We start from the raw sequence: 18,245 nt of genomic DNA on the forward strand, positions 1-18,245 counted from the left end.
TAATGCACCGAGAACAGACCACGATTGGAGTCTGGAGAATCGGAACTGAGTTCTGGGTCTGCTGCTTACCAATTTTTAAATATCCTGGGACTAATAAGAAGTTCAGAGTTGACTCTAGAATAAAATGTGAGACCAAATTGCAAGATGGTAAGGCTGGAGATGGAGTCAGGGACTTGTATGCTTCGGATCTTGGGTTTCTTGTCTCTCTAATGCACTGTTTCTCAACCTTGGCACTAGTGACATTTTAGACTGGGTAATTTAGACTGTGTGTGTAGGTGTCCCCTGTGCATTTCAGGATGTTTAGCAGCATCCCTCGCCTCTACCCACCACATACCAGCAGTACTGCCCTAGTTACGACAAACGAAAGTCTCCAGACTTTACAGACATCCCCTGGGCTTGCAAAATCGTACTGGTTGAGAGTCATTGCACTAATGCAGAGCCGTTGGAACTGGGGTCAGTGGTTGACTTGTTTCCAGGAAATAATTGTTACTGTTTTTGTCATAATGAACTCTGCTGATTCCTAAAAATTCTCGTAGTATGATAAATCACAAAAATACAGCTTAAAAAGTCATTTAAAACCTCACCAGCCAGATATAACTATTTTCAACATTTGACACGTTTCCTAGACACGCAGGAGGATTTAAAGTACTGTACAGATTTAAGATATTGACCTTGTTCTTGGAGTTGTGACCTGTCTTTGCCCTTCCCTGGTTGGCAGAAGAGAAGTGGGCAGTGGCAGGATTTCTGTTGGCTCTGTAACCTCGCTTCACTGGCCCCCGACTGAGTTTTTTGTATCTAGGAAACTACTAACAGGTTCCACATTTAGGCTAAATAAACTGATTTGATAGAAAAGCATTGATAATTCCTGTTTTTCATGTGAGTTTTCAAACCAGCTAGGAGTTACTGTTTATTAAGTTTCTATTATATGTCAGATGTGCATCATTTCATTTTAATTTAATTCTCAAAGGACTCTGGAAGCTAGCAGATGGCACCACTACATCATAGGTGAGGAAACTGGGACTCAGGAGATTGCAACTTTGTTACAGTCACCCAGAGTGTAGGTAGGCAAGTCCAGTTGCTGCCCAAGTCTGCCTGATTCCAGAGCTGGGCATCTTTCCCATGTTCCACTGCTGCTCCATTCATTAACTTTTTAGCACCAAGGGCACGTCATTCCTTTCTGTATAGGATGATTTCGGTTCCTGGATATTGGACCGATGACTTTGGATGGATGCACACACACCTGAGCAGGAAATTTTCTATTTCCGTCACTGCAAATGGAGTAAGTGGTGGGTGTCCCAGATCACACAGGGAATGGTGCTGAAGTAGGTTTCTTGGGAACATTGTTCTTATGTGTCACCCCCTCTCTTTCCAGCAGAGGGCAGCATGTACATGTCAAGAAGTAATAGAATCATAAAATTGCATAGTTATCTTTACAAAAATGTTCACTAAATTCCTTAATATTGAAGACATACGCTACAGCACATTATTTTGCAGTATGGGAAAAAAAGGTAATAGTCACGAAAACAGATTTGTGTCTATTAATAACATGAAATTCTCAGCAAGGACATCTCCTGTCCTAGGAAACAGTCTTTATAAATGAGCTGCAGTATAGTCCTAATGCTAAAACCAGTGTTCTAATGATTGTGTTTTTCCTTGGAGGATAATAGAAGTATATTGAGAAATAATGTAATAATCCAGCAATGAAATAGTAAATCCAAATCACGAGGAACTAATGTAAAATAAACTGCGAAGCCTTCTAGAAAGAATTAGTAAGAAGTTGTTAAAACCATAAAGTAGTCTATGGATTTAGGAGACTAATTTTTTTTTCTTCTGTATTTATAACATTTTGTTACCTGAACTAGCTAATTGATTGAGTTTGATAAGAAGATCGAATGAAAGACAGACTTTGAGTTCTGACTCAGACATTCTCTCCTGCTAACAGAGACACTGTCCGTTGTTGCCGTGGAACTAGAACTGAGGGATTTTGTGAACGTCCTCCCGGAAGATGGCACCGCAGCGTTTTTCTTGCCGTATCTTCTTTACTGCAGCCAAAAGAAATCATTGACTTGAAGGGATCATTTGAAAAACACTACAATGGCTATGAGACTGAATTTGAAAAAACTGAATGCCAGGTGAAAATATAAATAAAGGATTTTCATATTGAATATGTACATATATTGCAAATGCTTTCCAGCTGCTTACCTTACCATTTAATGGTATTATTAGTTTCTTAATTTATGACCCAAATCCATTTAATTGTCCGGTATATAAAAAAGCTACAAGACATAATTTCCTCAAAGAAGGCATATATTTTTAAAGAGAGTCTGACTTTTATTCCAGGGAACATCAATTCACGGTTTTTGGAGACGTGACAATCTTTTTCATCCAAGAAACATTTTGTAATTATGCTTGAAAGAATATCACCCCAAGTGGTCCAGAATTTAATCTTGATTTTTCCAGATTTCTCTGTGGGGTCACTTTTAAAAAGAAATAATTTGCTTTGAGAAAGACTTTAATGTTTTCCCATGGTAAAGTAGTTCAGACTTTATTTCCTTGTTACTTTTAAAACTCATGCCGTGTTTCTCTCTGAGACAAATGAAGTAGACCTTTACAGAGCTAACTTTCTTCCTGTCTGGCTGTTCACACGATCTGTTGAATGCGTGTTCTTCAGCCAGAGCCTTGTTTCCATCTCTGGTTGATGTGTATCTACTCTTGCTCTCCTAACTACAGCGTATGTGAAAATAAAGGCATATATCGTGTGTCCACAGCTGTGTCTTCTTTTTTAACCTCTTATTAAACTATTTCAAGTCCGAGTTCAGCGCACTGATAGTGTGCTTTGCCTTAGTTAAGGCTGGGCAGAAGTGCTACTCACCTGGCGTCTGCCACAGCTGTATTTTGAAACTTTTCTCCTGATGGCAGTGTTCATCTTTACCAGGATTTAATCTGTAGAATTGTTTGTCAGCTCTGCCTTTCTCCAGGTACAGATTAACATACTTTTGACCATCTCTTCAAGGGTTCACAAAACTCAGATTGGCATCTTTTTATTTTATTATTATATTTTTAAAACTTATTTTTAATTTTATTAATTTTATCTATTTTGTTATTTTTATTTTTAATTTTAATTTAATTTAATTTTTAATTTTACTTCCTCTACACCTGTGCCCCTAGTCCATTGGTTCATTAGGAATGATGTCAGCAGCATGTTAGAGGGAGCGATGGGAATCCAGTGGTTGGGAAACACTTCAATGACTCCTGCTAGCGACCCTTTGAGGACCGTCCAGGACAACTCTGGTCATGGATTTTGCTTTTTTCTTTTCGGAGTACAGTTTTGTAAAGCCCTGGTGGTGGTGACATGAGTGGCCCATGTGAGTTGATTATACAGTGTGCTGACCTTTTCATATGAAACAAGGTAACACAGTTCCCCCCACAAATGCACAGAAGTGTGTGTTTTCAGTCTTGTTTTAATGCTTCTAGCCATTCCAAAGTCAACATTCTATTCACTTTCACATACACTGTTATGAATCATTGTTTTTTCTTTTTGTTCCACTTATCACCAATTTATTTCTTTCGGCCAGACTTGGTCTCTACAGAAAGAGAAATTTTAAGACCATTACTAAAAATAGTATAAATCATATGGTTAAAAAATTAGTATGTGATGCTTTAAATGTATTCTGATTTTTTTAAATGTTAGTTATTTTAATTATTCTTGATTCGTTTATACTTTTCTGCTTTTTATATGTTTAAAAACAGATCTCTCATTTCAGTACTGCTTTATTTAAAGAAAAATTACTTTCCTCCCCACAAGATCTGTATTAATTAAAAAGGGAAAAATCGTAACGTTACAGTGGAGAAACCTGGCGGACACCTCCTTAATCAAATGCTCAAAGTTAACCACTGAGGGAACAAATCCACGTCTTGTGTCTTCACATGTGGACTGAGAAAACCACAGTATCATTTCTGTGAGAGTCTTGCCAAAAAATGCATAACCTGAATCTAATCATGAGGAAACATTAGACCAACCCAAATTGAAGGACATTTTACAAAATGACTGCCCTGTATTCTCTAAAAATGTCAAAGTTGTGAAAGACAAAGAAAGACCGAGGAACTGTTCCAGACCAGGGGAGACTCTGAAGGTGTGCCAGCCGAACACAACGTGTGAGCGGGTCCTTTGTCTGCTATGCAGAGCATGATTAGAATAATTGGTGAAATTTGAAAAGGGTCGGTAGTTTTGAATCACTTTTAATTTCCTGATTTTGATAGGTGCATTGTGTTTACATATGAAAATATCCTTCTTTTTAAGAAATGTGGGTATCTATATTTACCATAGCGTGTGGAGAGGGAGAGAGCAGGAGTAAGCACATGTGGCCGTGCAGAATGCTCGCATTTGGGGAATCTGGGTGAAGGGCATACGGGAATTTTTTGTATTGCTCTTGCAACTTTTCTGTAAGTCTGATGTTATGTCCAAAACATTTAAAAAATTCCTTTTGATTCAATTAATATGTGGTTAGATATTTACCAACAGAGTATTGTACTGGGTTTGGGTACTTACTAGAAATACAGAATGTACAGTCCCTGCCTATTAGGAACTTAAAGCTCAGCAAGCTGTTTTCCTACAGACTGCTCTAGGGGTTATCTGACTGTTGTAGAAATGTCCCAGTCTAAAAAAAGGACATTTTATATTTGTCCTAGGAGCTCTTTATTATGCTTCCGCTGGTAGAGGAAATGAAGCATTACATTAAGTAGGACAGGACGTCCACATTCTTTTCTAATGACTTTTTTTCTTTGCAGAGGAAATTGTCTCCTGCTGCGTGATGTTGAGAGGTTTCTCTAACCTCATGTGCTCTCTTGCTGTGTCATGGTAGGCAGACGTTTTCCTAAGATTCGGAATTAATGTCGGCTTGCCCAAAGCTTTATCTGCTTTTTTAAAAAGATAATTCAGACTGATAAACATGGCTCCCCATCTTTCTGTGTACAGTTCAAACCATCCTTTGTGTTCATTACTGCTTCTTTCAATCCCACACGATACTTTTTCTCTTTGTAAAAGCTAAATTTCTCTTCAATCTCTGTTCTAACGTGTGTTTTCCCTTCACATCTCCTATTTGTTCTACACTTTTCTCTGTGGCTCTTAAGACAGTCTCCCCTTTTTGGACTAAGCAGTCCACTCCCTCTTCTCTTTCCAGGCTGATGATCCAGGAGGGACCTGTCAGTGTCTGTGTGTCGGATCAGCCTGTGGCAGTGTCCCCTACACGTCAGGCATTTGCACACATGAATTTCCAGAATGTCTGCCTCTGTGTTCCCTCACTCTTGGTTGTTCTCTGAGCAGGACCATCCTTTCGTGTGGTTTACGTGTGTGCTAATGTTCTCTGCGTGACTTAAAGTTTTCTTTCTCATCTTTGACACTTCATCTTGGTTCAGCAGGCACAGTGTTAAACCCGGTGGTCTCTGCCCGTTCAAGCCTTGCTGTGCTGGTGCCCTCAGTACTGCCTTTTGTAATTAAGCATTTTAATGGAAGTCGTTGTTCAGGCTATGAGGTATTGGTTTAAGACCTAGAAGCAGAAATTAAAATTTCTCTTTTGCACTAATGGTTGACCTTTCAGGATTTTTAATTTTTGAAATAATATTTACTTCTGTATTTTCTTCTGTTTATTTTGTTCCCTTTTATGCCAGTTTTGGGGAGAAAACACAAGGAATTGTTTTCTCTACATCGTTTCCGCCTGTTAGATTTGCCATTACCAATTCCAGCTATTCTGAACTCAGCAGACCCAGGAAACACCACAGCCTGCACCCACAGAGCAGGAATTTCACTCTCTATACAACATGGTTCCTTAGTGCTTATCCATAAAAGGGCTGTCTGTTTTCCTGTGTTTTTATTGTGTGTGTGTGTGCACGTGCCTACCTGGGGAGGGAGTGTTGTTGCTGGGGTGGGCGGAGCAGGGAATTTAGATTCTGTTTTTTTCCTAGATTTTTGCTATGGACTTGAATGTTTGTGTCCCCCCAAAGTTCATATATTGATAACCTAACGCCCAAGGTGATAGTATTAGGCGCTGGGACCTTTGGGAAGTGATTAGATCGTGAGAGTGGAGCCCTCATGAATGGGACTGCCCTTATAAAGAGGCCCCAGAGGGCCGGCCTGTCCTTTCCACCGTGCTCAGGTACAATAATAAGTCTGCAACCTCAAAAGGGCTCTCACCCGACCGTGCCGGTACCCTGACCCCAGCCTGACAGCCTCCAGAACTGTGAAAATACATCTGTTGTTTATAAGCTACCCGGTCTGGTATCTTATGTCTTATCGTAGCAGCCGGAACAGACTGAGACAGTCTTTGATGAACAGTAATCAGTAATGCCTTCCCTCTCCTGAGAAGCACAGACAGACACTGTTCTGCCAGGTTGACTATTATAGTGATTATTTGGGGGATAGGGGTGGGAAGTCCTTTATGTGTACCAGGTACTCCCTAGAAAAGAAGTTAATGTTTTCTATTAAGAAAGAAATTAAATTCTAGATATGTCTTTTGTAAGTCATGGTTGGTTTCTTTGTAAAGACGACTACTCCCTTATATCAGTTTTAGAAAAAATTACACTGCGTCAAGCGGGTGTCAATTTATATTCGCTTAGAGGCTATTGGTGCTGTTATCGGTACCAGCTGTCAGAAGACAAGCAGTATCCCACACCATTTAGCAGTAAGAAAATTCCTGTGTGCAGGCAGAGAAGGAAGAAATCAGGGCAGCAAATTCACAAATGCTTCATATTGGGGAAGTATTCAGGCAAAGCGGTGCATCTTAATTATATCTGTGATGTGTGACTAGACTTACTAATGGGATATTCACCTGCATTTGGTAGGACGGTGTAAGTAGTTTCCATTCCAGCATGAATGTGGTCGGTCACATGGCAGTGGAGTAACCAGATTCCAGGTGTTGCTGGAAACATTTCCAGGGTTTGGTATGTCCCAGGGAAAATGTCAAAGACATCAGAACTATAAGCGCCCTTGAGCTTAATTAGAAAAATGACAAATGTTATATCATGTTTATTGTAAGTGAGAATTCATTCAAATAATCTTTCACTGGCCAGCTCAGGGATTTTAGAAAAATGGATAAATCTGTTAAAAAAAAAATGAAACCCTGCATATTTCTGTATTTAATACAAACAGTGAGATATGTGCTTCTTGTATTCCTCCTAACCCCTTGGCCATCAAGTGGGTGTGAAGGAAAGGTGTGGTGAGCGACTTCCTCAATCAGGACCACCTGTTGCCTTTTTATCAGAGCACTTGAGTCACACAGGAGACTCAACTGTGGCCCCATTTCACCCCTAATCGTGGTTTTGCTGAACCTATCCTAGATTAGTTTGTGAAACTTTAGGACAAGGAGGATAACGAAGGGAGCAGAAGAGGAGGCCAACGGAGGAGCCAGAACCCGAGGCAGTTCGGGTAGAGTCTCGACTCGACAGAGTACATGGCGGGTGTTTCTGCAGGGGTGTTGAAAGGCCCATAAGAATATATAACATCTATGTAAACCAAAGCAGATAGTAAAATGGCCTTTTCTGCAGTGTGCTTTCTGGTAGCTTCTGAATTTGCTACATTAACTCAAAGGTAAGAAAAAAGCATTTCCAAAAGGGCTGTTGACTCCTGGTGAAATGAGCCCTGGGTGGGAAGTAGAAGCAGCATGGAGACTGGGGCCAGCCGGTTGCTTGACGCCAAACGGATGATCATGTTCCTTTCAGGCCATTTGAGACCCAGAACTTAGAACAGGAAAAGGTTAGAAGACACCTTTGATCTATCATTATGGGAACATTCCTACCCTCTCTGCTAACAGTTCCATTCAAATGCCTTGCCCAGGAACGTATGAGCAGAACTCCATGAAAGTCTAGTAAAAACTGTTAATCCAGGGAAGAGTTCAAGGTGTAACACAAGTTGGTAATGGCAACTGAAATTGCTGTGTGCCACACTCTGAAAATAATTCAGTTGTCTCTTGAAACTTAAGTCTCTGTGAGGAAATATTTTCTTCATTTGTATTAAAACATTTTCAAATAGAGCAAATGTAACGACGGTGGATGGCTCTTACCTTGTACTGGAAGCTGTGGCCGTGGAAGTGTACCGAGTGCAAGTCTATTTCGTTGCCCATTCCCATCAGATACCAATTGACTTCATCTCCCACGTGCATTGTGAGGCCTTGTAGGTTCCCGAACAGTCTTCCATTAATAGCTGGGGAAAGCACATGATCCTTTATTACCTTCCAGGATATTTTAAACCAACAGCTATTTCACCAAAAAAGCTGATTATTAGGTTAATGAATGGGATCTTTCTAAGGTAATAGAACTTATTTCACTACAGATGAGGGAAATGGATACTTTAAGGCCACATTGCTTTTCTCGTCACTTAGCACCAAAAGCCTTAGTCCTAATTGTGGATTTATGTAAAAGGGAATGAGATGCTGGGTTTGGGAGAGGTGATTTTGAATATAGTCCCCTTTTTGCTTTGAACAGAATTCTGCCTCACAAAGTGAGGCAGAAAAGTGGTTTACTATGAAATGAAACACAAGAATAGTCTCCAGAGTAGTTGTATTTGAAAGAAGAAAAGGGAAAAAGTACGTTTTAGAATAATGTATCATACCATGCATTTTGTTGCTTTCTATGAATTCCTCGTCATCTTTCTTTACTTTCTCAGGGTGATCAGAGTATGTTTTGATGTTGTCATCTAAGTACCAAGATTCATTCTCATCAAAAACAAAAAACAGAAGGGAAAATTCCGGTTTCTTTATGGGATTGAATACTTGGAGGTAATGTTTCCGACAAACAATCAGTGGGCCAATTAATCCACTATAGAGATCCTGAAAACAAGCAAAAACTTCAGTCAGCCTTGTAACATAGGTCAGGATTTCAGAGACCCAGGACCTTATCGCCCACGACCTCAGGAATTTTAGAGGGACTGGTGTAGGTAGTAGACATTGCCCCATGTGGTGCTGTCAAGTCAGTAACTTTCCACTGGAAGTAGTTGAATTGGAACAATGGTGAGTAGTAGGTAGGTCCTGTGGGTGATGCTGAAGTAACAGAAATGTGTGCAGAGGCCGAATATTGGCTCAGCTAATGAGCAGCAATTTAAAAGAACCCCCAAATGAACAGTGCTGGCTTGCCTATTCCATAAGCCAAGCACCATGCCAGTCGCTAAAGATCCAGAGATGAATCAAACAAAGCCCTTGCCCTCCAGGAACTCAGTGTAGGAGGGAAAATAGAGGAAATGAGCCACTTGCCATGGAGGTATGCGAAGTACTAATGGGCACAGAGGAGGAAGGCCACAATTGACTGAAATCTGCCAGGAGTTTGGTTTAGCTGGGCATGGGGAATGGCGGATTAGGTCTTGAAGGGCCTTTGAGCTGTATCATGCTCAGGAATTTTAGATTGTCTGGTGGGTCACAGGTAACCGTTGAACAATTGAACATGGAATGGTAGCGTATTTGCATTTTAAACCAACGATCCTGGTGGTCGAGGGGAGGAAGGCTTGGAGGGGAAGAGGCTGCAGACCGGTAGGCCATTGCAGTAGTGAAGGCAAATGGCAAGGACCTGACCTGCGGAGATGGAGAGAGGGAACGGACTGAGCTCTGTGCAGGTGGGTGAACTGCCAGGGGGAGCCAGGGGGAAGAAGATTCTTCATATCCAGGGTTCTAGCTTGAACAGCTGAGTAGATGGGTACTTGTGGTGCTGTGTTACCATAGGAAATACAGATAGAGATGGAGGAGGGTCTCAGTGTCCATTTTAGAGGTGCTGGGCTTCTCCTGCCTGTGCGGCATGCTGGTGGAGAGGTTCAGTAGGCAGGTGTATAGACAGGTCTGGAACTCAGGAGGGAGATTTAGACTGGAGATTTAATTCCGCGAAAGAACCTTGGTACACATGCTGATTTGTAGTTGTTGAGTGCTTTGCTGGCTTTGAAATATTTAATCAAACAGCAGCTTTAGCTGTGCTGTGACTGCTGAGATCATCATTTTATTATCACGTAATAATAGAGCTCTGAAATCAGGTACCTCAAGTCTTTGAGTGTAATGTCTTTTCACATCAAAAGGGAAATAAAATACTGTATTGGTTAAGATTTAATTCTGTGTTTCCCATAATCAGCAGTCACAGAGTTGATATAGTTATAACTGTATCTTTAAACAAAACAAAAAAGTGAAACAAAAGTGAATTGTAGATCAGCTTACTTTCCTGGGATTTTAACATAGAATTGGACCACAGGAAATCTCTAACCTCATCTTCCTTCAATTGTGTGTCTATTTTGGGACTTTTCACAAAACACAAATGATTTAAAGTTTACCTTAACTTGATCCACAGTGGAATAGTAAGCCCATGGAATACAAGCAGAATCCTCCCTTCCAGCTCCAGATCTTTCTGGGATTTTCCATATGTAAGTGCGAGTTTCACCTAAATTAGTTAAGTGTTAACATATCTGGTTATATTTACTATATATTTGATATACATACCAGGTCTTGATAACCAGTGACCCAGAAACCGAAAATACCAAGGTAATTAGGTTTAAAAAGTAGTGGAACTCAAAATTGTCTTCAGAATTTAGTTTTAAGACAAACTGTAAGACATCCTTTTCTCTCTTCTTGGTCAGTTAGGAATTAACTAGCCATGGCGCACATGCGATACCACGAAACCTGGAGGTGGCAGTTCCAGTATCACAGTTTAAAGAAACTTTGCAACAGATCTTTTCTCAGCTGGAAGTATGTTTCTCTAATACACTTTTTTCTTTTCAACTGTCCAGTGATTTCCCCAGTGCTAGCACCTTCCCCATGTCCTCTCTGTGTCTGTGTGTCTGGCCCATCCTATGTAATCTCTCGGCCTCACCATCGTTCTTGCTGATTCCACAGTTCCTGGCGAGGAGCCGTTAGACCTCTTGATCTCATGGGTCACTGACCTGTCACAGTGACCTCCTCTCTAGTCCGCCCCACTCTGTCATGCCATACACTTCTGTCACAACTCTGTCACTTACAGGACATGACCACACCTTGGACCTTGACACTTTGAAGATGGCTGCTTGTTGCACCCTCCCTTTGCCAAGGCCTTTACCGTCTTCTGTTTGCTCTGGGCTCTTGTCCAGACTGATCTGTTTCCAGTCACCTCAGGGCTTCCCGCATGGCTGCTCACAAGGCCTTGACTTTCAGCCATGGCCACTCGCTGCCCACTCCGTTATGTAACCTCCCCGTTACATATTCACGCTGTCAGACTTCAATTAGCCAGAGCCTGAGAAACCGTCCCTGGGTTTGTCAAGCAGGACGCGAGGGACGGTCTCAAGGCTGTGGTAGACTCTTCCTTTTTCCTCAAGACCCCCATCGGACCCCCCCGTGTCCTCACTCTTTTTCTAAGCAGAACATTTCAGTGAGAATCTAAGGCGTAGATTCCCCACTGAGCATGTTGTCTCTTCATCTATACTCACATTCTCACAGGCTGAAAAGTAGCATTTCCTCTCCTGCCATTCCCTCCCGAAACTGCTCTGCCACCCGTGGTCGATGCCCAAAACCCGGGGGCTGTCCTTGACTCCTCCTCCCCTGGCATTCCCTAACGCCCACTCTTTGAGCAGGTCCTTCTAGCACCACCTTTAGAACAGAGCCAGAATAGGACAGCCCACTCTTCAGCCGCTTCTACCCTGGTCCAAGCCTGGTTATTGTCTTACCCAGATCATTGCAACAGTCCCCTGGCTGATCCTTGATTCTGCCCTTGTGCCCTACAGTAACTTTTCCACACGTCAGCCAGAGCAGTTCTTTGAAAAGAATTCGTCGGATCATCACTCTCCAGCTTAGACCCTCACAACGGATTTTAGAATCAAATCCAAGGTCCTAACCATGCCCTCAGGTCCCCCTCCCTCTTACTCAGTAAATAGCTATTACTCAGGCCCCTGCCCCCCCTGGATCTCAGCTCCTCACACTCTGCCCCTCTTGGCTCACCTCTGCCCTCCGGCCTCCTTGCTGTTCCTCAGACACACCAAGCCTGCTCCCATCTCGGGACCTAGGATGCTCTCCCCCCACCACTCCCTGTGGTTCACTACTTCTCACCAGCAGCACCTGCTCAAAGAAGCCCCCTGACCACCCTACCGAATATAGGACCCTTGTCACTTCCTCTCTCATCCATCTTAACCTTTCTCCTGGCACTTTTCACACCTTGATATTATGTATATGTTTATTGGGTACCTCCCTTGAAAGAATGTGAGGGTCACGAGGGCAGGCTTTTTGTTTCTATCCCCCGAGTTGACACGAGCGACTCCATAGAGTAGTTTGTTTTTTCTCACTTGATATATCTGGGAACTGCTAAATTACTGAGAAGTGGTCCCTTCCGACAAGCCAGTTTACAACTAATGGAAGAAAAGTACAGTTTTTATTAAAGAAATACACACTGTATTTGATCCACCTCAGCTTTTACTCCATGTTAATTAAAGAAGCATTTGTTGAGCTCCCAGTACACGCGGGATACTAGACTAGATACGGGGATGGGAAGCCCCCTCTGCCCTTAGGAGCCTGTCTGTCCGGGTGGTTCTAGCTGAGCCTGAGAGCGTCTCTGCCGACTCAGCCGTGGCTATCTGTAGCTGTCCAGTCCCCTGGACGTTTTCCTGACAGTCCTGTGGATTTTTTGGTACGTGCACGTGTCCTACATACACACGGACACGCCTCCCTGCCTCCCCTCTCTGCCACCTCCTCCCGCACTTCCTCAGCGCGCACACCATACCTCTCTGGTAAAGTGGTTTATGGAAAGGCTGTAAAGTCTATTAAAATGGCCCCCCCCCCGCCACCCCCCCCCGCCACCCCCCCACCACCCCCCCGGCCCCCATGAGTACCTGGTGAGGTGGGCGTAACTGTGGAACTCTCTGTTTTCACCCCGTGGGCATGTATGGAGTAGGGCCTTGAGGCCATGTTTTTAAAGATAATTGCAACTTTGTCTCCAACATCCGCGTGGAGTTGTGGACCTGGCAAAAGCGAAAAGGAAGAGTGACATATATTTGTCAGACTGGAAGTTCCCATCAGTAATAAAAGCAAAGATCCAGTAGCTTTCTTAGCATTAAGGTTGGAGTCTGTTTTCCCTGTGGCTTCATGCTGTGGTCCTCTTGGATTTATGCCCCGTCCCAGAGGATTCGGGATGAAAACGCTGGTAACAGCTGCCTCCACAGTTGGAGACCGCAGGGCATCCGGCATCTGGAGGCTGAGGGGAGGTTTCGGCCTGAAGGTCTCCGGGTGGTGAGTCAGCCGGCCCGCCCTGGCCAGGCGTCACTCTGCAGCCCTTGCTCGCATCTCTCAGCACTGGGTCTTCCAGACCCTCCTGAGTGTGAATTCAGGGCAGGACTGCATTTGACAGGCGCGTGCTTCTCCCATTTCTACCTGTGTCCCCCTGCCTGGAGAACTTCTGTGACCCAGCAGCACAGGCACCCTCCCTAGCATCTCGCTCCAGGGCTGAGGATAACCAGGCCGCAGGGGACGCTGACCATGTAGGAACACAGAGGGTTTGAGAGTAGGGACCTTGATGACTTTCAAGAAAATTCCCAAGACCAGTGTTGGTCAAGCTCTTAGACTTCCTGTCTTAAAATGAAAAATTGAAGGCAACTTTTCCTCTGCCTTGTGCACAGTAACAGTTTTTTCTTTCCTTAGTTCCTTGTCTATGTGTACATTTCTTCTTGGAGTTAGTCATTTACATCTTAATTTTAAAAGTAAATAGCTATATATATAGTTTTAGAGGGGTGGGATAACAGGGAGAATTTGGTTAAGAATTTCATTAGAAAGGAATTTCTAGGAATTTCACCAAAACTATGGCATCAATTTGATAAACACCCAATCTATACTATTTCGTTAGTCTATGGGATGACACACTGTTTCTGACAGAAATAAGTAACATTTTATTATGCCATATTCTTTAGTAAATATAAGCTTCTCATTTTTACTGAATAACATGTTTTTTATTTTTTTTGAATAGCTTTGTTATATGAACTGAGAAAATCAAACCCATATACCTGGCCTGTCGCTGTGCATAGCAGCCCGTGGCTAACCACACCCGATGGGGGAGCCCCGAGGACGTACCCAGAACTCCCAGGTGCTCCTCCTCTGCCTTTCTCTCCACCTGGACTCTGAACGTGCTGTCAGTGAATTGCCGATACACAACCTTCTTGTACTTTGAGCCTATGTAAAATTCTCCCTTATCTAAAAATGCATTCGAGACACTTAAAAACACACACAGACACACACACAGAAAGCCAAGGTTAGTATTTGTCTTCATGAAAGTGGAAGTTGAGTTTTAAATTTTGAATAAAAATATAGTTTTTATTTAAGTCATTATGCTAGTTTTTAATATCACTCTTCTGTTCAGCAAGAGAGAATAAGACTTTAAAAATAGACAGGTGTGGTAGAAAGTGCGGCTGGCCAGGCGTGAGCCAGCTGAGTGCCGCCCTGACTCTGCCACACTTGGAAGGACCCCCAGCCGGCCACTGCCTGTCGGAGCCTCGGTCTCTTCTCCCCTAAAAGGGGGGATTGGATGAGGCCATCTCTAAGGTTTCTCAGTGGCTCTAGAATTTCATGGGTCCAGATTTCACCAGTGAAGGGTTCTCTGGTTACCGCAGTATTTCTGGTCTGTAAGAATTGCAATGGCCCTGACTTTCCGGCCACTTGCTTTACCTGAATTTTCCACTGACTCCTAATGGATCCTGGAGCCTTTTGACTATTTTACCCCAGTCACTGAAATAGCTTTTACTCCTTTTCGCCACAAATCATACTCACCATCGCAGTCAAAACAACCAGCTAACCATTACTCAGCTACAGGTCACCAGTTGTGCACCGCAGATCTGAGCACACGCGCATCCCCACCTCTCCAGTCACATCCGCAAAGAGTTAGTGCTTGATGTGAGCTGACCGAGGGGAAAGGTCTAAAAGGACTAACTAGCAGGGTCGGGGACACTGCTCTAAATGCAGTTCTCAAGCTCCAATGAGCATCCTTTACTGACACTTATTCATAACACGTATTCATTACATTTCCGTAACGTGCACGTTATTGGTGGCTTTGAACCATGTTTTCCTGTAAGTTCCTAGGGGGCCAAGACTATATCTGCTGTACTGCCCTCGAGAATGGGAAATATTCTTCCGTACATAATAGTTTTAAGAATGTGAAATCACTGATTACTAGACTAATAAGGAAATCTTTGGAGGAAAGATAGGCAGCAAACAGTTGGTAAGGAAGATAATATTTTAGCTCTGAATTTACGCATTAATTTTGGTTTAAGTTTGAAAATCAGGGGCAAGATAAGGGTGCATGGATATGAGCAGGCAGCCCAACAGAAGAGAAAGTACCATGAGGGCTACCGAGAAAGTTGAGAGAAGCAGAAGTGAAGGAGGAAGGGTCCTGGGAGCGTTTTGTTATAGTTTCTATTGTTATTGTTTGCTGCAGCTGTTTGTTTTCCTGAGACTTAGCATAGTTCTTACTTCTCTGAAAGAGAAAAGAAAACACGGGGAGCCGGGGGCCGGAGAGTTACTTTTGTTCTTGGAGGTGGTGCAGCTCCTCCTCCCACCGCCTGCTGGGCGAGTAATCCCACTCCAGCTCCACCGCTCCGATGTAGTACGTCCTCTCTCCCCGGTAGTAGGAGTTCAAACTCTCAGGCAGCTGCTTGCACTGGTTCACAGTATATGTTTGCTTCATGCCGCCTGTGTAGTGATCGGTTGTGAGGCACTCGACATCAAAAGTCCCTGGAATGGTAAATAAGAAAGCATGTCACTCCTTTGCTCAGCACCTTCTGTGCCTCCTTACCTCACTCAGAATCAACACCAGAGTCCTTAACACTGGCCCACACCTCGGATCACATCACATACCACTTCTCTGCTCCAGTCACATAGGCCCTTTTGCTGTTCTTAGAACAGGTTAAGTGTGTGCCTGCCTCAGGGCCTTTGCACTGGCTGTTTCCTCTGCCCAGAATACGTCTCCCCAAAATATCCACATGGCTCATGTCCTCACTTCATTCAGACTTCTCCTTAATTGTCACCTCCTCAGAGAATTTTTACCTCCCTTCCCTCGTCAGTCACCAGCCCCTTCCCCTGCCCTGTTTTTCCTCCTGTAACTATAACCACATGATATAAATTTGTTTAATATAGTTGCTTGTCTGCCTCCCTGCATTAGGATTTTGGCTCCATGAGGGCCGACACTTCATCTCTTTGTTCACCGTTGTATTTACATTTGTCTAATGAATAAAGGAAGAGCTGACACTCGACCTGTCTTACATTTTTGTGACAAATAACCAAATAAAGCTTGAAGCAAGTTGGCACATTTTTACTTTTTGGCTAAAATTCCTTCTTTTTTGCTTTAGTTTGTTTTACTCATTGAGAGCCAGGCCGGGAGTGTCTCTGAATTTGCATGGCCATCGTTCTAGGACAGGATAATCAAACACCCAACAAGTCAACGTTACATCGAGGCTACAGAGAGACAACAGAAGGTTCAGACGCGAGTCTTCACGGCAGTCATTCCCTTTCTAGTCTGATTTACCAGCTATCTTTAAAGGGACCATAACTTAAAAGGAGAACGTCCCGAGGGTTCTACAATGTGGAAATGGAAGCAACCAGAGTCCAGCCTTTCTTGTCCTTCCCTCCCCTTCCTCCAACAGACAGGAAGGGGACCTGTCTGGCGTATCCTTAGCTGGTGGTGGCCCAGACAGACTTGCTCTTCCCAGGGAAGGAAGGGCACTTGGGAGGCCTGGGGAAAGGATGAGCTTGTCACCCAACAGGATTTTAGACAGAAAGCACAGGAATCGATCTAGCAGGGTCTTGACTACGGAAATACACCTTCAGTGTCAGGCTGCATGGAGAGTGTGAGCGTTGTCTGAGGGAAGAGGTTTGCCGTGTCTCTCGTTTCTCCTCTTGACTGGTACGTGTTTCCTGAGAAGTAAATCCCATGTATGTCGGCCTCATTTCCAGCGCTGAATAAGTACCACACGACCGAATCTCCTTGGCACATGTTGAGACCAGGCTGATTCCCGTACATGAATCCGTTCATGGCTGTGAAAGTTGGAACATAACATCTTGAAAGTGGATTATCTTGGGTCCTACTACATGACAACCTCCCAGATGTTTCAGAGCCAACTGTGTTTATTTAATTGTTAAAAGACCCATTCAGGCCCACCCTGCCCCTCCGTGTGTCAGGAGTGTCCCTGCCGCTCCTTGCTGTCCCCAGCATGTCCAGAGCAGCCCGGCTGGGAGCGGCAGAGCTGAAAGCTGGGTTGGTGCAGTGCTGCAGCCTGGGGGTCTCACGCTGCTTCCCGTCAGCCACTTCTCAGCTCCCTCAGAAGGCACGTGTGGACACCCACATGTAGAATTAATAAGAGCTTTTCCTGGGCGCTTTAGACGGGAGATGCGTGTGTCGCTCTAGCTGGGAAATTCTGATTCATCTTGAATCACAGGTAAGACTCTACACAGAAAGTTTTCTGTCACTGCTATTTCCAACAGATAATATCCTTGACTCCTCCAAAATGCAAAAAGGCAGGATCAAAAGGAATATTTTAAGGAGTGTGGGTAGTGCAACTCGTATCAATCCAACTAAAAAAGCAACATCAGTTTGTAACACAACTTCACATTTTTTTCTTCTGGCCACAATGGTTTTCATACGTTGTCCATTAGTGGTGTGGGCGTTTTGAACAATTAGCTCACTGTCTCTAAACCCTGACTGCGTCTAGAATGACACTGGGAGCTCAAAAATATATCTGATGCTAGGTTCCAATTAAATAAAACTCTCTGGAGGTTGTCCTGAGCATTTTAAAAATAGTTGGAATAGTTTTCCAGGGGATTCTGAAGGGTAGTCAAGGGTGGAAGTCATTGAAGTTCACTGACAGCAGAGATCAGATCTTTCTTCCTAATAAAGAGTGAAACGAGCCTGTCATTGTTAAGCCACAGATGAGAGAAGCATCCGACCCAGTAGTTCTCAGACTGAAGCATGTGTCAGAATGACCTGGAGGGTGTGTTAAATGGCAGTGGCTGGCTCCAAGCCAATGTTTCTGATCCAGCAGGTCAGGGTCTGGGCCCAAAATGTGCATTTCTAACAAGGCCCTGGGTGATTCTGAGGCTGCTCATCCAGGGACCACATTTTAAGGATCATGCATCTAATTGGCATATTTTGTATGTTTTATTATTCTGAATTAAGTGAAAGGAGGAGTAACTGATACATTAGATAATCAATGATATTACCCTCAGAGCACTATTGTATTTAATCATTTGTTGAAAGTTGATGGGCAAAGCTATTAGCATTTTGGTTTA

At 43.4% G+C, this 18,245-nt stretch overlaps 2 protein-coding genes across 18 annotated transcripts in view; one reads left to right on the forward strand and one right to left on the reverse strand.

Annotated features, from left to right (window-relative positions):
- HPS3 (HPS3 biogenesis of lysosomal organelles complex 2 subunit 1) overlaps window positions 1-2,767 on the forward strand; it is a 38,362-nt gene extending 35,595 nt beyond the window's left edge. For all 12 annotated transcript variants that reach the window (XR_002800829.2, XR_011427062.1, XR_002800830.2 and 9 more), the window contains one exon: window positions 1,943-2,767. Coding sequence is in view for 4 of the 12 variants with exons in the window: in XM_023621082.2 (XP_023476850.1) it covers window positions 1,943-2,070 (128 nt within the window). In the remaining 8 variants the exon portion in view is untranslated. The remainder of the gene's footprint in view (window positions 1-1,942) is intronic.
- CP (ceruloplasmin) overlaps window positions 1-18,245 on the reverse strand; it is a 60,445-nt gene that overhangs the window by 8,796 nt on the left and 33,404 nt on the right. The window contains exons 11-19 of one of the 6 annotated variants that reach the window (XM_070238291.1): window positions 16,782-16,994; window positions 15,485-15,695; window positions 14,043-14,182; window positions 12,812-12,940; window positions 10,295-10,401; window positions 8,603-8,819; window positions 8,055-8,194; window positions 6,825-6,987; window positions 3,444-3,584 (exon numbers count right to left, since the gene is read on the reverse strand). In XM_070238291.1, the coding sequence (XP_070094392.1) occupies window positions 3,559-3,584; window positions 6,825-6,987; window positions 8,055-8,194; window positions 8,603-8,819; window positions 10,295-10,401; window positions 12,812-12,940; window positions 14,043-14,182; window positions 15,485-15,695; window positions 16,782-16,994 (1,346 nt within the window). In that variant the 3' untranslated portion in view covers window positions 3,444-3,558. Of the gene's footprint in view, window positions 1-3,443; window positions 3,585-6,824; window positions 6,988-8,054; window positions 8,195-8,602; window positions 8,820-10,294; window positions 10,402-12,811; window positions 12,941-14,042; window positions 14,183-15,484; window positions 15,696-16,781; window positions 16,995-18,245 lie in introns of those variants that run through there. The other 5 variants (XM_070238290.1, XM_070238293.1, XR_011427058.1 and 2 more) reach the window with 5 other exon arrangements.

Source organism: Equus caballus, chromosome 16 (assembly GCF_041296265.1).
Source record: "Equus caballus isolate H_3958 breed thoroughbred chromosome 16, TB-T2T, whole genome shotgun sequence".
Taxonomy (NCBI): Eukaryota; Metazoa; Chordata; class Mammalia; order Perissodactyla; family Equidae; genus Equus; species Equus caballus.